Raw genomic sequence first — 22,058 nt, forward strand, 5'->3', positions numbered from 1 at the left:
AAAGAAAGAATTGACCAGATTTGGCAACTTTAATACTGGAATCATTCTTAAATGTTATAGGGAAATTTTAGAGGGCCTTTGAAAAAGGCCTCTTTCCTATGATATTGTCAATAAAAGAAATGGAAATAACATGAAATTACTTTCACATTCTATTTAATTTTTAGGTGAACAGACACTTATATTGGCTTCATACTGTTTGAGTCACTTGTATATAAACTTTTAATAGAACAGTAATTTCTACTGTCTTTTCTCTCTGATCACATGTCTACAGTTTGGATGGCATTTAGAAGGCTAACTTATGGCATACGAGTCAGTGACTATATCATTGAAACCTGGCCATAATAGCTACAGCTAGACGTACCATTAGAGTTGTATTCAAAATTAAATGCATAGCTCATAATAATGACAATTTGGGATAATTTACTTATTTTTTTCTCTCTGTCTGCCCTAAGGGGCAATGTCAGTCACTACTTCTTAAAATGTATATGTATTATTCCAGTGTTTATTACCTTATGACACATTTATACCACGAGTATGATGTAAATGTATCATAGGTTAGATGCTGAGTTTCATAAAATAACTTCAGAGTTTGCTCTTCAAACTCCCTGTTGATCTTCATGCTATCTCCTGCCAAGTGTACTTCCTGAGAATTAGATGGATCTATGGTTAATAATTGCCAGGGTCAACCCTGCCTATCCTAATCCCCCATCCCCTCTGTATCCTTGCCTGCCAAAGAATGTCCGTTATAATGTTGACCTGTCACTAAGATCTGATATCAGTCTCTTTATGTGGAAGCCAGTATGATTCAGATGTATTCTCAAATAGATTGCAAAAAAAGAAAAAAAAAATTTAATAATATGCTTCATATGGCAGGGACCCTCCTGGCCCCAGAAGTACTCACCCTGCATCATCTATTGGTTAAAAAGTTTATAAAAGGAAGTCTAGGGGGGAAAAGAAAGTTCTAATTCTCCTTCTACCAGAATTAAATCTAAATGATGTGAAATATAAGTATTTAACTATAATTTATGCAGTTATTTTTGTGTGTGTGAGCAAATATGCTTAAATCTTGTGCTTAAATTAAGTGGCTTAATCTCTATTGATGCCCTTGGCATCATTCCTTTACTTAAACTGACCCACTTTGTTCTTTTTAAAAGATTGCAGTTTGGAAGCATTATCAAGGTTAGGTCCAGAATATCTGGGTTAACTTATCTCAGTCATTCACACGAACGTGTTGATTTTCAGAGATTATTATGCAATGAGAAGGAAAAGAATGGAAGTGGGAAAAGAATGAGGTAGGAAAGAGCCACGCTCAACATAACTCAAAGAGCAAAGGAACTTGCTTTAAAGAAATTTTGCAGAGGCATGATTTTAAAACACGTCTTGGCTGATACACATATTAGTTACCACCCAAATTTTTATACATTTACAATGCTACTTTTTTTTAAGATTTTATTTATTTATTTGATAGAGATAGAGAGAGGGAGAGCACAAGCAGGGGGAGTGGCAGGCAGAGGGAGAGGAAGAGGCAGGCTCCCCGCTGAGGAAGGAGCCCGACGTGGGGCTCCATCCCAGGACTCTGGGATCATGACCTGAGCCGAAGGCAGCCGCTTAACTGACTAAGCCACCTAGGCGCCCTACAATGCTACTTTTTAGTTGCAAAGCTATTTTTTAAAAACTTCTAGAATTATTTCTAAATTTAAATGGTTCGCTCTAATTTCCTGTGAATATGAGAATCCAAGGTGATTTGGAGATTTGGGTTTTGTATTATATCTCTGTGAGGGCCCTGTCATAAAATTATTATTAGCATGTGTTATTTTTGAAATAGCTCATAAAATAAGCTTGACACTGGGCTGTGTCTAGGATGGTTCCTCAGTGATGTAGTTAGTTAGCCCTTCTCTGGTCCCTCGTCTGAGCTTCTCCACTGGGAGCTGATTATTACTTCCTAGTAAGTCCTCATTCAAGGACTTTCACATATATTCACATATATTATTAACATCAGTGAGACTGGGGAATCATTGGTAACTATTTAGGATCAATTAAAAAAAAAGTGCATTTCTTTCCGTTCTGCCTGTTATATTCACAAGTTGTCATTAGAAAGTAATTTGGCAAACTTGTCAGTGAAAATCTCTTCTACACAGAGAAAGCCCGGGATCATTACATCCACCTAGTAAACAACTGGAGCCCTCTTGCATTATTTATGGGTTGGGTCTTATTTCTAAGCACAATTAGGTCTCTGGGTAACTAGCTTTCACTCACATTAAGCTTTTTCTTTTTCATTTCTACATGATTCGTTCTCACTTTTGCCATTTTTTTCATTAACACTATAGGAAAAAATCACTCCTCTAAGCATTCAGTCCACTGAACACATACCCAGATGCTGTTGCTGAGAGGTAAACCATGTTAATATTACTCAACTTAATAAATAATGTCTCAGAGCTCCTTGAACTCTGTTTACATCTAATCCAGCAGCTTTCACTGCACTGGGGCATTGATCTTCTTCTATTTCCTGTAATGAACTTCTATGTGCACATTCTAGATCTAGTCATTTATTTCACTGATTATTCAAACGAAATGACATGATCTTGCATGCTGAAGGATGATCTGCAGACCGAGAGAACTCCTTTTTCTTTTGTGCATCCTGAATAATAAGGTAGTTTCATTCCTCTTCAAGAAAATGAAGATGAGCAACGGCATTTGGAATTCTATTAGATTTACTTCAGGGCTGCGTTGGTAATGTTCCATTTACATAGTCATATATGCATAACACAGATAACCGTGTCCTTTTAGCTCAAACCAATGTTATCTATTTCCTTTCATTCTAGCAACCTTGATTATTCTCCTCTTTAAAACATAGCGCAAAATTCAACCTACATGAAAACATTCTAAAATTGACTTTATTATTCAACTGATTAATTTTTTTATTTAAATTTATGGGAAGTTTCAAAGAGACCCTGAAATAGGAAGACTAATATAATGAGCCCTGGTAGTGTGGTCTTCGTTTCTTCAGCTTCAAGTCTTTAGCATGCTGTCATTCTTGGTCATCTGCCACTCCTCACTCACAAAGATTTTGCTGGAATATTTTAAAGCAACTCCCAGATAAAATGTATATCACCCATAAATACCTTGTTGTTTTAAATGTAACAGTAGTATTACTATAACACTAATCAAAATTAACAATAATTCTTCAGTATCATCTATATTTACAACATGTCTAATTTCCCCCCATCGTCTCAAAAATGTCCACAATCAATTTGTTCAAACCAAGGTTCATAAACGTCTCCGCGTTGCATTTGGTTAGAATATTTGTTGAGTCACTTTTAATCTAATAATTCTAGCTCCCTTTTCCAGAGCATTTATCTGTTGAAGACACTCACTCCCTTACTTATCCTTCCATCATTCCCTCCATGTTGATGAGCTGAGTGGCTTCGCCTAATTCAGATGTAACCCACAAGGCAGCCACATGGATGTCTCCCCAGACTTTGAGCCTGCTGGAATGACACTGAAATAAAAATTGCTGTGCCTCATATAAGTAAAATAAGATTATAAATAAACAGATACAATCAACGTAAAGTTAAAGAATTTTACCTTAAAGTAATTATTTCGATATTTGCTGACCTCACTAAGAAGCTTTCAGGGTGAATGAAGCAGATGGGCAGCATGGGTTTTGGCCCATCTTGTTCACAAGACCTCAGCCCAAAGGAGAACTTGCGTAATCATCATACACCCTCCACCTGTAAATACAGATACAACTGTCTGGGTATATGTAGCTTTCTGGTGTGCTAGGAAACCATGCTTAGTATGATGCATCTTTTCTATGGTTAAAACCACCCTGTTTTCAGTATCTTAGAAATGACTTTCAAGGTTTATAAAGTTGAGAGACCTTTGGTTTCCTTTCCAAACATTTATATTTTCCTCACCCTAATAGCAGGAAGTTAGTTTCAGATTGCATTTCTGCACTTGAGTTGTTGTGTTTCCTCTAAGTCAGAAGAGAAACAAGTTGAGATGTATGATAAATTTTCAATATGTTGTACAAATATTGCTGTTGTTACTTGTTTAGATAACATTACATGAGTAATTCATTCAAAGTACACGTCTAAAAATCTCAGATAAGGGGAGCGGAATGCTGCGTGGATTTCTGAGAACAGATATGGGAAATTTACATTTTTTTCTTTTCCACTAATTGAAATACTTAAGGCATATAGGGAAAAGGGCTCTACATTTATACAAATAGTATAGATCTGCACAAAATAAACTAGTTTGTTTCTGGAATTGTGTTGTTGGTGGTTTTATTTTATCTTGGTTTTTTGGTGTCATTTAATGTGATGAGAGAGCAATTCTGAAATAACATTTGTAAGAGAACCTTAGAGAGCCTTAATGGAGAACCTAAGGCAATTTCATTTAGCTTCTCAAAAGATTTCTATTCAGGTGTCTGTTTCAGAGAGTCAGATTGGATGAATAGATAAAAGTAGTCTTATTTTAAAGAACCCAGATTTAGTTTTTTTTACTTTTTTACTTTTACTACAATGTGATCCCCTTCACAGACTAGAGTTCTGATATAGTCAAATCTCTTCTTTTCCAAATTAATCATTCTTCAGATTCCTACATATCCTGAAAAATAAATCATCTAATATCTCCCTCTTTGTCAGTCCTCCCTCTCGAGCTTCCTTGGGACAACTTTGCCCACAAACTATCAGAGGTTACTAAGTTTACAGTGTTTAAGGAATCAACTCTGCCTCCACGTGGCAGCAGATTGCAAAGTCACATCATTAGCATACCACTTAATGGGGAGTCCTCCAGTATCGATCCAGATCCACGGATAACATTCTGCCAAACTACGTGGATGCTCCTTTGGTTCACTGCTTGTGCAAGGCCCCTTGAGTTCCACTTTTAGAGTTCCCTTAGTTCATCTTCACCTGCTCGGCATTGTTTCCCAACCTTGGCACAGTGCCAGGGTGATGGAGCACCAAGGCACTGGAATGAATCCAAGAATCTTCCATTTTAACAGTATTCCATGTGTTTCTGATGCAAGTGGAAATACATCACCTGCTAGAGCGGTGGTCTTGATCCACTGCTTCATACTTGAATCACCAAGGAGGTTTTAAAAAGATGCTAATGCCCAGGACTCTGTCTTCAACCAATAAATCAGAATGTTAGAGTTTGGCAAGGGTATGGACAGCTCTCAGAAGCTATCTGGGTGATTACAATCTGCAGCCTGATTTGAGAACCGCCACTAGACCAGTAGGATAAACACAGAGCAGCGGACCTCCTCTCCCGAGTGGTGAGAGTCTCTTCAGGGCACTTGTTGCTGTCTCCTGTCACAGAACTTTCATAACTGCCACCACTGTTCATTCTACCGGGTTTTCATATATTTAAAATTCAGGGACCCCTGTGTCCTCTTCATACAAATTGGCCCTTTCAGTGTTGTGCACATTAAATGAAGAGGTATCTTTAGCTAAAAACTAGATGAATACTGACCTACATTTTCACAGTTAGGTAACTTTTCCTGCACCAGTTGTGACAAGTTGTATTCACCTACACAGAGAAAGTCTTCCCTTGTGAAAACTGTTACATCCCTTTAGACACCCCATCACACAGCCCTACTACTAGATGTTAAGTTTTACTATACAGATCTGGAGAGTGTTATCTAACCTGGGACCCTAGGTGTCCTAACTATAACTTAGGATCAAAATGTCAGGCTCCTTCACCTTAGTTTCATGATGAATAGGATCCTGAGTGGGAAAGAGATCAAGTTCCAGCCTAGGTCATAAACCTGAAAGGGCCACGTAAATCAGTCTGACTGGGGCCATGTAAGCTAGTTCAAGGAAGACACTTTTAGGACCAAGAAAGACACTTTTAGGACCAAGGTCTAAATGTTTTGTCTTCTTCCTCAATAAGTGAATAAATTATTTTTAAAACCATGGGAAAAAATGACAGAGAGAGAAAGGGGACTTTAGAACATCACTTGCTCTTTTTCTTTGAGTCTTGATACCTTAATTTTATGACTATGTTCAATAAGCAATAAAAATATGACATGAGTTTTAAAAATCCAGTAGAACAATATCTTGGGGGAAATCATATGTATGAATTAAAATTATTTGACCATTTCTTAGAGCCCATATGTAATTGTGGAAATGTCAATTATGATATGATAAAGATTGCTAGAAGTTTTTGCTTTTATTTTTAAATTCACGGTTGATATTTGTGCATGTGAAGAACTTGTAGACAGCTGAATGGGTGACTTTGACACAGCCCCCCTCCCCCATTAACCACTCCAAAGCCATCCCAACACACTTCCAATGTAGTAAAATAACATGCTTTTCATGCAAATGCAGTTACAAGATGGTTTCCATAAGCATCCCCTCCTCACCCAAACCTTCCAATTTGCTGGCACTAAGACCCTTCTATATAGAAATCCTAGAGCAACCAATGATATATAAACAGTATTAGAGGTATGTGGTGTCTCCCAGCACCTCTGTGAATAGTCTATGTTCAGCATAAACTATTATCAGAACCCATGTGTTGTCTCTTAAATAATTAATTTCTAAATAAGGACTTGAAATCCTTAATAGCATGTAATAAAAACTGATAAATGCTGTGTGTGTGTGTGTGTGTGCATGCCCATGCACTTTTCTGTGTCACATAAACCACTGAGGGTTATCTGTTATTTTAAAAAACCTACAGGATCAATTTAATGACTACTGTGATTATTAGAAACATTCCTCCCAGATTTCTGCTGCAAATAAGGAATTAAAAGAGGATTCCTCTGACTGCATAAGAAAATGTTAGGTTAATTCCAAAATTGTGGATTCAATAATTATAGACATTCAAGTTTGTTTTAAACAGCTCTATATGCTTTTCCTTTAGCTATTACTTGTCGAAAGCAAGATGGAGGACCGGCTGGCATCCATGAATGCCTTTGGTATGCAGGCCCTGTTCCAGCCCTCACCCAGGCCTGCCAGATCCCCTGCCAAGATGACTGTCAGTTTACCAGCTGGTCCAAGTTTTCATCATGCAACGGAGACTGTGGTGCAGTTAGGACCAGAAAGCGCACTATTGTTGGTAAGAATAATTGGGATGTGAAAGCCAACACTGTCAACTTAGAAAACACATTAAAAGTTAGACCAAGAAAGTGCCTGGGTGGCTCAGTCGTTAAGCATCTGCCTTCAGCTCAGGTCATGATCCCAGAGTCCTGGGATTGAGCCCCACATCGGGCTCCCTGCTTGGCAGGAAGCCTGCTTCTCCCTCTCCCACTCCCCCTGCTTGTTCTCCTGCTCTAGCTATCTCTCTGTCAAATAAATAAATAAAATCTTTAAAAAAAAAAAAGTTAGACCAAGAGAGTTCTGACAATGTGTTTGGAAAACACATACACACGTCTTATTGCTGCTGGTACATGCCAGTGGATTCATATGTGTATTTTAATGTAAGTTGTCCGTGACAGGCATGCTATGTACTTTTAGTAGAAAGGAAGAATAACCTTGAAAATTGAGCTGGCTCCCTATACAATAGGTAGATTATTTTTTTTGGTTTAAATATACACTTCTGGTGGATTGCCTACACACTGTGAGGTGTTTGGAGAACAAAAGGAAAGGTTACCGCTCATTTTCTTAACCCATTCTCACTGTCACAGCCTCAGATTATTCTTCATACCTTAGAAGAGGAATATGACACTAATTTTGTATCTGAAAACTGCGTTTTAAAAGGCAGTCACAATGACAAAAGCAGGGATATAATGAGCGAGAACGGGAGCTATCATACCGAACTAAACCTAGTGCATTCAAAAGTACTGTCAATGGCAAGAAGAAACCTAAAAAAAAATACCCAGTAGACTATTCCGAATTTATAAGTTATAAAATGAACCACCTGTCATAATGAAGTCTGTTGAAAACTATATAAAGCACATTCTGAAAGTTAGAAATAAATACATGTAAAACATATGCAATTAATTGTGTGTGATATAACTAATAGTATTATATGATATAAAGCATAATAAATAGATAATAGAAATGTGATTCAATTGAAATAATGACATATTATTTTCAAGCACATATTACTGTTCGTTTTTTATTTTAAAAGGGAATTTATTTAGATTTATATGCAGACCATTCCTAGTATTTTTTTCTGACACTAAATATCTTCACTGTTAATATTACTTACTACACTAACCACCAAGTGTGTCAAAATGATGACTCTTCAGAAATAATGAAAGATGCAAAGTCATAATCAGAAAAGTAAATAGAGGGGGTGCCTGGGTGGTTCAGTCGTTAAGCATCTACCTTCGGCTCAGGTCATGATCCCGGAGTCCTGGGATCAAGCCCTGCATCAGGCTTCCTGCTCAGCGGGGAGTCTGCTTCTCCCTCTCCCACTGTCCCTGCTTGTGTTCCTTCTCTCTCGTTCTGTCAAATAAATAAAATAAAATCTTAAAAAAAAATAAAAAGTTAACAAAAGAAAATATAAAAATCTCATTTTTTGAATTGTAATCCTCTATAACCATGCCATCTATTTGGAATTAACTAAAGCTGTACAGTCCAGTCCAGAGACTTTCTCCATTTCATATTTTTGCACATGTTATAAAGGAGAGATTTATGCAATTACCTTAAATTCCCCTAGTCAGTGAAAGCACGTGATCATTGGAAAGTGTTTCAATCATTCGAAGAGTATAAAATTCAGCAAAACGGTGAACGCCTTTTGCAAATGGTGATTTTAAAATGAGAAAATAAGAAAACTTTCGCTATTGCAAGGCACCCAGCACTAATAAGAGCCTCCAGAGAAAGCACTGTGGAGTGAGAAAATAGCATTCATTGTAAGCTACTGTTGACTATGGTTAAAAATGGAGAAAGGAAGTTTAGGAAAGGAGGAAAATTAGGGATGCTTGAAATGAATAACGATATTTTCCAACTTAAATTTCTCCACAGGAAAAAGTAAAAAGAAGGAAAAATGTAAAAACTCTCATTTGTACCCCCTGATTGAGACTCAGTACTGTCCTTGTGACAAGTATAATGCACAGCCTGTGGGGAACTGGTCAGACTGCATTTTACCAGAGGGGAAAGTGGAAGCGTTGCTGGGAGTGAAAACACAAGGCGATACCAAGGAATGTGGTCAAGGATATCGTTACCAAGCAATGGCATGCTACGACCAAAATGGCAGGCTCGTGGAAACATCCAGATGTAACAGCCATGGTAATCCAATTTTTCTTCAGTCTTATACGTTTGCTATCTTTGGGGGTGGAGTTTAAATGAACATGGATCAGAATGGAGGGAAATGAAGGTTTACAGATTGTGCTCTAAATGGAACATTTTGGGGGCACCATACAGGACATTTGGGGGCATTTGTCTTGTCCAGAAGTTGGCAACTAAGTCCCAAAGTTGGTGGCAAGAAAGCCTTACAGGTTGACAAAAATGGTACCAGAAATTTCCCTTGGTCCTGATCAAGAGTCTGTCGAATAAGCCCAACAGTGCCCCACAAGAGAGGGAGGGGGAGAGGACATTTGAATTTAATCTGAAAATAAAGTTAAAACGAGAGTCTTATAATAACCAAACTGGCAAAATTTGAAATATGCTTGAAATGTCATTTAAGTGGCAGCAAAGAAAGACTGAAAGTCGTAACTGGTGAAAACTCAAAGATCTCTTGTTTATTCCTCATTGTGTTGAGATTAACCAAAAAAAAAAAAAAAGGTGGGGGAAGAAGAAAAGAAAAAAAGAAAAGAAAAATGTACATATTCTTAGTTAACTATGCCCATTTTAGTTTTCTAAACCAAACACAGTGATAATAATTAAATTGCCAGAAGTTTGTGAAGAGTGGCCATCTTTGATCAGAGTACGTTGTAAACTCTTTGGTTCTAAATCTTAATATAGTAGTCTGTAAGCAATATTTTCCATTATTCTTTTATTTTAATACATCTGTCTTTTTGTATTGGACTGAGATTAGTTTACAGTAGGTCAGCCTGAATCATAGCAGTTACCCTCCAACCTTGCTGAAATAGCTTCTGCTGTTGGAACAACACTCCTCCAATTTTATTATATGGTTCAGAAAACAATATGAACTAATAGGACCGTCTCTATTTATAAATGTAGCCATCAAAGTACCATTGGTGACACATTTACTGGAATCTCTTAAATTTTCCCCCACAAAGAAGTTTCCAAAATTCATTTCCCTTTTTTTCACCTTATCTCATAATTCCTCTTTTATCAAAGTCCGGTGAAAATAGCCCCAAAGACTCCATAATATTGAAGCTCTAGATATAAGTATTTTTCAGGTTAATATATTCAGGTTACTGCATTCCTAACTTAAAGATAGTCAATGCATTTAGAACAATAACTACAAAAAAAAAGAATTTAATATTTATAATAGATGTGCTTTGAGAAACAGGTGTAAGGGTAACTGAATATTTTATTCTCTGTATCAATAACATCAGTGCTATAAATTAGAGACCAGGAAAAATATAAATGCACTTGAGATTCTGAGATGATACGATAATGTAAAAGATCATGATTAGTCATTAAGCAAAATTGAAGATCACCTTTAAAAATGTTTCTCCTGGAATGTAGCTTATAAGGATTTGCTCACATTTTATATTATGCCTAGTGAATCACCAAGATAATCATTTGTTTGTAACATAACCTTTGAGTTTTCAGAATGACTTTTGTATATTCTCACTTTTATCCTGATCTGTTAATTAGATGCAGGAGAGTGTCAGCAAGCCACTTAATAGTAAATCTTATTTTTAGAAAAAAACCTTAAAAATATCCTGTGACTCTCATAAAGATGTTAGATCACTTAACAAAAGTCAAAGTACAAAAATAATAAAAATTGAGCAAAGGTAGTAGACTTAATACCACAGCACTGTCAATTCAAAGTATGAAGAATGCAGTACAGTATTCTAGGACAAAAGCAAAAAAGATAGATTCCTGATAGCACTGAACTTCATGGGGATTGTGGAAGGATCTAAGACCCTTAACTAAGTAAATGACTCCAGTTTAGTTCCTTGTGTCTGTCCAGCATCAATTCTTTCTCATTAAATCTAATCTATGGTAGATGTCCAATGGGATATTTTAGTGTTTACCAATACATTTATTCAAAGTGACGTCCAAGGGAATTGAATCTCTGTTGCCTGATTTCTTTGGAAATTACTTCTTTGCTTATATATGTTCTATCAGTTCTGATGGTGTTGGTGGATTACTCTAACTTTGGTGTTCTATGCGAGGCACACTCTAAATTTCAGTCTCTGTGACAACTGCCTTCTCTCAGCCAAACTGGCTTTCCAAATGGATGGTGGAAAAGTGGCTTTCACGAAAATGTCTCTTTCTGTTTTCAGTTTAAACATAGAATTGATCCCCACATGTATGCAGTGCAAAGACACTAATCCCCTGTTCGATAGTAGCCTTAGGGCATTTCTATTTTATCTGTGCTGTCCATCTGTGGATCATATTATCAGTTATTATACTGATAAAACAGTTTTACTTTCACCAGTTTAATTCTATTATTTTAGGCCATTTACCATGTGGTCACCATTATTTTAATGTCTTAACCATAAGGTTAATGTCTTAACCTTAAGGCACAGGTCTATTATGTCTGGCATTCTTTGTAGTAGTAAACTTTGTACTGAAAGATGATATAACTGTTAGCAGGCTCAGGTTCTTGGACCCAGCGACAGTAGAAACAAGGCTGGACCCAAAATTTAAAGGTACAGGCAAGGCTTTATTGGGGCAGCAGCTGCAGCCAAAAGGAGACACAGTCTCAACAAAAGTGTCAGACTGGCTCTCAGAACAACAGCCAGGGGAAGTTTTAAGGGGGCTGAGGTGAGGAAGGAGTCCTGCTCATGCACGGAAGGGCTGGGAATCCCCGGCAAGTGGGCACACAGGTGTGGTTGACAGAACATGCTTCTTCATACATCAGATGTTTCATTTGCATGTTAAGTCTCCACCACTGGGCATGTTTTCTAGCACTGAAATGAGAGGAAAAGCTGATAAAAGGTCAAATTTGGTGGCCATCCTATCTCAGATCAGTTTGAACCCGTCTGGGCTTGCTCCTTGGTCCCTGTTTGATCTGCAAGAAAAACAACAGCCAGCATGGAGCATCCTGGGTGCCTAGGGGCTTGTTCCCAAGGTCACTCACTGTCTCATACATACTACACTCTGAAAATCAGAGTTTACCTCAGGAGTCACATAAATGGTACTGGCTATAAATCTTATTGATATATAAATATATTGGGGGGCATTTATCCTAAGAACATAAGACGATATATGTTTCACTTTTGTTGTGAAATCTTAGATGGTGTCATTGTAGCAGCAGATTTTAAATCATTCAAAAACCAAATCACACATGTTCTCACTGCTAGAACACTCTAATATCTCAGTTGATTGGTTCATTAGAACCTTGAGTGACTATATAGTACCAGGTACTTCTCAAGTTAATCACTTAAAATTTCACAGAACAAGAGGTAGAATTTCTAGAATTTTTTAAAATCATATATCATTTACTCAATATTTTAAAGAATCGTAGAGAGAATCTAACTTATGCAAAATGCATGTATACATGATTTCCATTTAAATATAAGTGATAGAATTTTATCATGCTGCCCCTCAACCGTACCCCTCTTTCCCAAACCCCGTTATCCTGCTCTACATTTTATATTTTTAAAGGATGTATCATTCTATAACCATACCATATAATTTACTTGTTATGTTTCTTTATGTTTTATCTCCTGTACAAGAATTGTACAAGATTGAGGGAGGGTATCTTGGACTATTTTATTCACTGATGTATCTCCAGCCCCTAGAACAAGTAGGTGCTCAATATTTGTAGAATGAAAGAATGAGTGAAGCTCTGGAGAGAATTTTTGTAGTTGTATTTGATCCACAATCAGGCTTGGATTCTTCCTTTTTTCCAGACACTATTCTTCCCTCTGTGTCCCATTTCTGGGAAATTACCATACAGACTGTTGAGAAGAACGAAGATCTTTGGAATAAGGGCTATTCATGCCACATACTTTCTATATGTTATTCATCAAATATTTATGCTTCTTTCTACTAACTAAACAGAAGAAATAATAGTCAAATACCTATTTCACTGAATTAGCCCAGTGATATCAATATTAAGTCTCTTTATTGCCATTTAAAGCTTATTTTCAGAATTACCTGATTTGGACAACGTCTTAACCTCCTGGTTTATATAGTTGTGACAACTTATTTAACTCTTTATTTCTGCTCATCTTTTCCTTGAGAAGTAGAAACAACATTTCTATTTGAGGTATGTGGAAGTGATACTTGGAAGGTGAATTGGATAAAATGTAAAAATGCCAGGTGCTCAAGTCTTGAGCTCTAAGAGCTACATAATTCCTTCAGACACTTCTCTTCAATCTTTACCCTCAGCAAGTTTATCTTTGCTATGTCTCAAAGGCAGTTTAAGCCATAATATACTATCAGTAAATATTATAAAACTCAATTATATTTGTGATGTTTTATTATCTGCTAATATCAAGTTAGCAGAAAGGCACATCTGATATGATTGTTCTTCCTGAGCCCATGATATACTTAATATACATGCTCTCCTGTTGCTTAAAAGTAATATATTGTTATTTATACCTAAAAAATACTTGCTAACATGTAGAGACTATGAAGAAACTTAACAATCAACTATTAGGTTAAATTACTTACCACCAAATGTTTTCCTAAATGTCCAGATAGCAAATACTTTAGGCTCTGTGGACCAAAAGTTCTCTGCACAAGTAGAGACACAAGTGGTCTGTAGACCAGCAGCATAGACCTCACAGGGAAACCATTGGAAATGCGGAAATTCAACCCACATTACAGACCTAGTGAGTCAGAATCTGAATTTTGACAAGATCCCCCCAGAGCTCTATTACACATTTTTTAAATTTACATTCATTCATTTATAAATAACCTCTATGCCCATTATGGAGCTTGCACTCACAACCCTGAGATCAAGACTCACATACTCTACGGACTGAGCCAGCCAGGTGCCCCATACATTTAAAGTTTAAGGATTACTTTACTGGATCCTGCAGATCCTCACAGGGTTTGGTAAGAATGTGAGCTTGAATCTTTGTAGGAAAGGCCTGTGGAGCTCACCCCCTAGAGAAGCACAATATACTGACTTGGGCAGAATATTCAACACTTCCCATGTTATAGTTCACTTGATTGCCAGTTATGGGGAAGAGAACATTAGGAATTTTTTTTTTAATTTACAAGGATGGGTCTTCATAAGGTGAATGTCTATTTAGGTATGATTTTGAAAACTGGATGAGTCTATAGGGCCCTCTGTGATGTGGTTTTGGAATATAGGTGAGGTTCACTGGGGTGGAGTCCGGAGCCGGTGACCAAGAAAGAATTCCTGAGGCGTTTTTGGTGCAAAATGGTGGTTTTATTAAAGCACAGGGACAGGCCCCGTGGGCAGAAAGAGCTGCTGCACTGGTCTTGAGGAGTGGCTGATTAGATACTCAGGAGTTGGGGAGATGAGGACAAAGGGGGTGTCCAGAAGGACTGTCATATGCTAAAGACTCTCAGGATACTGAAGGCCTGGTTATTGTCAAGCAAAGGTTGTTCTTCCCTCTAATGAGGCACTAACATGAAGACAGTTGGGACTTTCCCGGAGGAATGTTACATTCCTCCTATCACATGTCCTTGTAAATGGGCTTCAGGTTCAAAAGAAATTCAATTTTATTTACATTTCCTTCTGCCTCAGCCTCCCTCAATTTCATGTAGCGGAGGGTGATGTTAGGACTTCAGGAAACTGAGTTATGCATCTCTGGAAGTTAGGTTATTGGTAAGAAAGCTTCTTCCTTGTAAATCACTAGGACATTTGTAAACTGAGGGAGACTCCTGTCCTGCAGGACTGTGATCTCTATCAGTTAACCATTTGTTTTTCCTTTAGGGCAGCCCAGAGTGCCTGAGGAATGTCACACATACCACATGCGGTCGGGGGAGGGGGGGGGAGGGGGGAAGGTGTAGGGTACCAGCTTCTGCTTTGTCCTCAGCTAGCCTTCTGCTCCCTCATCATCTGTAGAAAGGAGATTGGCAATTTAATGATTGCTAGTATTCGATTTACAAATAGATTTTAGTTCAAGAGCATGTACTTTTAAGACATTGTGTGGAACTCAGGGTACATCTGACAAAAATAAGTATGAATATGGGGAGAGTAAATTTGGAGGATAATCTACATAACCACTCAACTATAATATGATTAGAATGTATTACTTTTGTAATAGGATTCTATAGAAGGTTATATAAGTTTAATATTAGAGGTTAATTAGAAACAAAAATGAATGAGAAATTTTTCCTTATCATGGTGGATGCTTGTATTTGAGGAAGAGCATGTTTAATTAAACCAGGCAGAAAAGGCAATAAATAGAGTCTTGTAAACAAGCTGAAATGGAGTGCTAAGATCTCTGAAAAGCTTTTTTAGTTGATCGTATTTATTTAATGTCTAAATCATTTCAGAATTTAAATCTTTCATTTGACAGCATTGATATCATTCACAGTTGAGATCTTTTCCCTTTTAAATGTAAAAGAGAGGAAGGGTTTGAGGGACAGACTTTTCCTGAGGTAATAGTTGCAAGTTTAAAGAGCCAGGGAAAGAAGGAGAGGGCCACTGTGGATACTGAATACAAAAAGAAAGCAATAACCTAGGGTCAAATTTAAATAAGGTATGGAGACCAGCATTATTCTCCAACAGGCCCTGAAGGAGGACTGTGGAGGTGATGAGGGAGAGACTTTCACTGGAAAATTTCCTCCAGCTACCATTCATGTTGTGTTTGATGGAAAAACATCTGGTGCTATTATTTAGTTCTGTGTGCTCCATGTCCCGGAGACCTCAACTCATCTATTACTTAATAACATGGTTTTCAAACTGGGCTCCACGGAGCCCCTCAGGCCAGGCTGTCAAACAGAGCTTCCAATAAATCCCATAAATTTATTGGGCTTTCTTTCCAGCTTTTTAGAAAGAAAATGTTCTGCGGCTTAAAATAAAATTAACTGCTAAAAATAGTTCATTATTTGTAACAATAAAAAAAGAATTTTGATCTTTGCCTTGATCAACAACTTCTGCCATTATATTTTACTTCACATCCTTTCTACAGGCCTCTGGCCCCTTATTCCCCCTAATTAATTAGAGACATCATAACACTAATTTTCAACAAAATGATTACAGAGTGGTAATCTTGCTGATATCTGTGGCAATTTTATTGATTTAACCATAGAATTGTTCATTCTTCACGTTATGTTACAAGGTTCATAATCCATAAAGATACTAAATGACCTGTGTGAATCCATATATAGAGTCTTGTTGTATTAGTAAAACCCTGCAAATCCAAAATAGTTTTTAAGTTCCATATCCCATTAGTCTAGTCTCATTACTACAGTGTAGGTCTTTTTCAAAGCATCATCAAAGCATTATCAAAATGGTTATGTAGTGAACAAGGCTATGCATAAGAAATTTTTTATACATTCATGAAGAAGGTATTACATAGTAGACATAAGCCCTATATATGGGCTCAAAAAGCAACCTGAGAGCACATGAACAAATTTATGGACATTTTAAATTTAAATTTTGAAGAAAAATTTTTACTTGTATTTCTCTCCATGTTTATCCCATTTCTTCATAGTTGCATTGAAATCCAATTTAGCTCTTACAGGAAATTTTAGTTAATTGGCATAAAAACAAAATTGACTCCCTTAATGGTCTTTTTAAATAGCCATTAAAAAAAAAAAAAACCCTCAAGGTATTTATTCACATAACATTTTCCACTCCCTTGGCCATAAGCTTGACATTTAAAGCATTAGAACTTTAAAGTAAATATAATTTAAGAAAAAATTTCTTAAGTTTGGGGGATTTGGAGGTTTTTTAAATTTGTTTATCGACTTTTGCCTTTTTTTCCATATCTGGAAATGGACATGAAAAGTCTTACCTTTTACATATTAAAACTCTGTACACCTCAAAACATGAATCCAAGTTTAATGCATTATAATTACAACCTGTCTGAATGATCTATTTCTTACTGGTCCAGTGAGATGCTATAGAAAAAAGTCAGTATAGAAATGCACTATTCAAGCCATTCTCCTAGAGAGTCACAGCTCATATTAGCAAAAAAAGGAAAGCCCAGGGTAAAGAGACCTACTTAATTTAAATGCAATAATTTTCCAACTTGACCACAGAAATGTTTTTTTATTAAAATTATATTTAATGCTTATTAGAATCCAACAAACTAACATTTAAAGATTATCCTTTGGAAATACTTCTAAGGCAATATATGTTTTTCATTAATTGAAAGAAAAATGTCCTCCATTGGATCAAGTTAAAAATAAATCACTCTAATAAGTTTCAGAATCAATTTATTTCCCATTGCTTCATCGTCTCAACATTCCATCAAATATATTTACATTGCTGACAAAGCCTTATTCCCAAAGTCAGCTTTTTAGCTCTGCTCTCTCATTTTTAATATGGGATTAGTTAAAATTATAAATGTTAAATCTGGGGAGAAGGTCCATAAATGCTTTAATGTATGTAATTATTCCCAAGGTTTTGTTTTGGTTGAATAAGTAAACTATAGATACAGGGTCTTTTATAAATAAGTTTATTTACCTTTTAGATAAAAAGTTATGTCTGAAAATGCAGTGTAATTCTGGCACCAACTACCTGGATTTAAGCCAAACTCCACCAGTTAAGGGCTCCGTCCTCCACAAGACTGCTCAGCCCTTCAGACATTAGCTGCAAGTTCAGGGCTCCCCAGGCCACCCTTACTACTGACATGCTGGACAGATTTGGAGGTCCCACTACCCCCTCAGGTTTACTGGAACAGCTCAGAGAACTTAGGAAAGCACTGTGCAGTTGACCCTTGAACAACACAACTGTAACTATGTGGGTCCACTTGTACACAGATTTGTTTCGATAAGTGCAGTACAGGACTGTAAGTGTATTTTCTCTTCCTTATGATTTTCTTAACATTCTCTTTTGGTCCACCTTACTTTTTTAAGAATACAGAATATAATATAAACAATATATAAAATATGTGTTAATCAACTGTTTATGTTATCCATAAGACTTCCGGTCAACAATAGGCTGTTAGTAGTTAGGTTTTGGGGGAGTCAAAATTATACAAGGATTTTCAGCTGTACAGGGAGTCAGTTCCCATAACCCCCACGCTCTTCAGGGTCAACTGGACTTATAATTAGAGTCTTATTATAGCAAAAGGATACAAATCAGAAGTAGCCAGGGACGCCTTTGTGACTCAGTCAGGTAAACATCTGACTCTTGATTTCGGCTCAGGTCCTGATGGAGCCCCACCTTGGGCTCTGCACTGGGCATGGAACCTGCTTAAGATCCTCTCTCTCCCTCTCTAAAAAAAAAAAAGAAAGAAAGAAAGAAAGAAAAGAGGAGGCGGTGGCAAAATAAGAGACAAATAGGAAAGATCCGGGAGGGTCCCAAACACAAGGCTTCCATGTTCTCTCCCCATGGATCCAGGAGGCATGGCCCTCTCTACATATCAATGTATATTATCTGCCAGAAAGCTCACCTGAGCTTTGGTATCAAGAGCTTTTGTTGAGGCTTCATTATGTAGACATGATTAATCGATTCACTGGGCACATGGTTGAGCTCAATCTGTCCCCCAATCTGCCCCCAGAGATTGGGTGGATATCACATGGCTTAAAGCCCCAACCCTCTAAACTTGTTCTGTTTTTGTGGTGTGACCAGCCCCATGTCCTCAGACATCTCTTCAACATAAACTCACCTGTAGTCCAAGAAACCACCATGAATAAGAAAGATTCAGGAAATTTCGGGATTTGGAGGCTACCTCCCAGGAATCAAAGACAAAGAACAGCCAAATCCCTTATTATACAACAGAAAGCTTTAGAGTTGGCAATAAGAAATGGCCTTGATAATAAACTTGTACATAGCTGTACCTAAGTGAATCTGAATGCCTAGTCATTGGGTAACTCCCAGTATTGGAATAATAACAGCAACAGAACCCCATAGCCATGAACACTGATGTTGAAACTTCAAGAAAATTCTTAAGTACCTAGCAGATATGAAGAGATAGGCCTTCATATGTATATAAAGCAAATAAATATAAATTTAAAATAGCATTTCATTGTAGTTATATTTTCCTGAATACTTCACCGTGAAAATCGTAATTGCCCAAGGTTGATTCATACCTTTTCATACATTGACTATATGAATCTGGATAGAACATTTGATGATAGGAGTTTGGATACATATAGGAATTTGGTTTTCCTGGATTGAGTTATCAGTCCTCAATATATAATTATAAAAGAATATTCATTTGAGAATTTTTTAATGATCTTTTTCAATATTTTTAAACCCATGAGGACAATAATAAAGTTCTAGCTAATTTGTCTCATTCCTGGTTGCAGTCATGTGCATAGAATATACATTAAAGTAGGAGAGATTTTTTGAGGTTGCTTTTGAGATTAATCCAAAAGTTTCAGTTAGAGTGCCAAAGTTGCTCATTCAAACAGCTGTAAATCAGAACCAACCAATATTTTCCATGTGCTTTTAAAATGAATTCTTTATCAGCAGTGCACCTTTCAACAATACAATATAGTAACTGTGAAGGTTGTTGAAAGCTGCTTTATCTGTGCATTCATAATTCAAATGAAAGAGGTGATCGGATGTATCTCAAAAGCAGTATGTCCTCCAGTTGCCACTTAAAGCTTGCTAGTGTTTTGTTCTTATTTCAACCTGGAAGAGTGGCCAGAATAGATGCAGGATACAAAAAATATGATCAGAAGTCAGGAGGTTGATTTTCCATGTGTCAAATTCGGTGTTGAACTACTAAAAGTTTTAACACCCTAATTGTGAAGTCATTTGTTTTATTCCAGCATTCCTCAGAAGGCATAAATTGCTACAAGATCCAGCAGTTTATTTAGCCTTAAAACGCATGAAATATTTCTGTCTTTCCATCACCTATGATTGTTTGGTGTTAATTGCCCTCAAAAATGATCTTAGCTGAGAAGGCAAGGGAATGCTTATCTAGCAATTTACTAGTAGCATTAAGGATTTTAATTGTGTTAGATAAACATGACAGGCAATTATTGAGTGTTGTTACACTGGAAAATAAAAATGGAATGCTGAGCATTAATTATACTCTTTTGCAGTTTTGTCTTTATGCCAGTGCCTAATTTATATCTTTTATAATTTAATAGGTTGAATTTTATTTGAGAGCTGTTTTCTGGAATATGCTATTGGAAGATCAGACATAAAAGTTTCATATTTGCTTACTGAGTAATACAATATGAATCAGTCTGAAGTCATACATGTTAACTCTCACTCATGCCATAATCTTCCAACAAATAAAATGGAAAGAAAGACTATCCATTTATCTGTTACTTTGTGAAGTAGTGACATGAATGATCCTGTGATTCTACTTTCAACTATGAGTACTAAATAACAAAAGGTTAAAAGTTTACTTTTCTCATCATTTTGAAGGTGGGAAAATGCAATTCTTCTAGAAATATTTCAATAATTTATTGCCTTTGTAACAAAAGATAAAGAAGGCAGTATATCATAATAAAGGAGATAATCCAAAAAGAAAATCTAACAATTGTAAATATTTATGCACCCAATATGGGAGCACCCAAACATAAGGAACTTATTGATAATAAAACAATAACAGTAGGGGACTTTAAGACCCACTTACATCAATGGACAGATCATCTAAACAGAAAATAAACAAGAAAACAATGGCTTTGAATGACACACTGGACCAGATGGACTTAACAGATTTAATCAGAACATTCCATCCTAAAACAGCAGAATACACATTCTTTTCAAGTGCACATTGAAGCATTCTCCAGAATAGATCACATACTCATTCACAAAGCAGGCCTCAACAAGTACAAAAAGATTGAAGTCATACCATGCACCTTTTCTGACCACAATGCTATGAAACTAAAAATCAACCACAAGAAAAAATCTGGAAAGAACACAAATACATGGAGGTTAAACAACATGCTAGTAAACAATGAATGGGCCAACCAGGAAACCAAAGAAGAAATTAAAAAACAACAACAACATAGAAACAAATGAAAATGAAAACACAATGGTCTAAAACCTTTGGGATGTAGCAAAAGTGGTCCCACTAGGGAGGTATATAGCAATACAGGCCTACCTTAAGAAGTAAGAAAAATCTCAAATAAACAACCTGAATTTATACTTAAAGGAGCTAGAAAAAGAACAACACATGAAGCCTAAATCCAATAGAAAGAAGGAAATAATAAGGATTAGAACAGAAATAAATGATATAGAAATTTAAAAAAATAATAGAACAGATCAATGACACCAGGAGCTGGTTCTTTGAAAAAAATTACAAAGGCTGATACACCTGTAGCCAGACTTACCAAAAAGAAAAGAGAAAGGACTCAAATAAAATCACAAACGAGAGAGAACGAACAACCAATACCACAGAAGTACAGTTATAACAGAATATTATGAAAAACTATATGCCAGCAAATTGGACAACCTGGAAGAAATGGATGAATTCCTAGATATAAACTACCAAAACCGAAACAGAAGAAATAGAAAACCTGAACAGACCAATAACCAGCAAAAAAAAAAATTGAATCAGTAATCAAAAACTCTCAACAAACAAAATCCAGGACCAGCTGGCTTCTTCTACTGAACATTTAAAGAAGAGTTAATATCTATTCTTCTCAAACTATTCCAAAAAATAGAAAAGGAAGGAAAACTTCCAAACTCATTCTGTGAGGCCAGCATTACCCTGATACCCAAACCAGATAAAGACTCCACTAAAAGAGAGAACTATAGGCCAATATCACTGATGAACATGGATGCCAAAATTCTCAGTAAAATACTAGCAAACTGAGTCCAACAATACATAAAAAAAAATCATTCACCACAATCAAGTGGGATTTATTCCTGGGATGCAAGGGTGGTTCCATATTCGCAGATCAATGTAATACACTGCATTAATAAAAGAAAGGGTAAGAACTATATGATCCTCTCAATAGATGCAGAAAAAGCATTTGACAAAGTACCAACATCCATTCATGATAAAAAAAAAAAAA

At 36.5% G+C, this 22,058-nt stretch overlaps 1 protein-coding gene across 6 annotated transcripts in view; it reads left to right on the forward strand.

Moving 5' to 3' along the window:
* Nucleotides 1-22,058, forward strand: part of THSD7A (thrombospondin type 1 domain containing 7A) — a 448,580-nt gene that overhangs the window by 381,079 nt on the left and 45,443 nt on the right. For all 6 annotated transcript variants that reach the window (XM_064575204.1, XM_064575207.1, XM_064575202.1 and 3 more), the window contains 2 exons: nt 6,865-7,059; nt 8,913-9,176. In XM_064575204.1, coding sequence (XP_064431274.1) covers nt 6,865-7,059; nt 8,913-9,176 — 459 coding nt within the window. The remainder of the gene's footprint in view (nt 1-6,864; nt 7,060-8,912; nt 9,177-22,058) is intronic.

The sequence above is a fragment of the Mirounga angustirostris genome, unplaced genomic scaffold (genome assembly GCF_029215605.1).
Source record: "Mirounga angustirostris isolate CCGP_5_RB_7025 unplaced genomic scaffold, mMirAng1.0.hap1 SCAF_12, whole genome shotgun sequence".
In the NCBI taxonomy this organism is placed as follows: Eukaryota; Metazoa; Chordata; class Mammalia; order Carnivora; family Phocidae; genus Mirounga; species Mirounga angustirostris.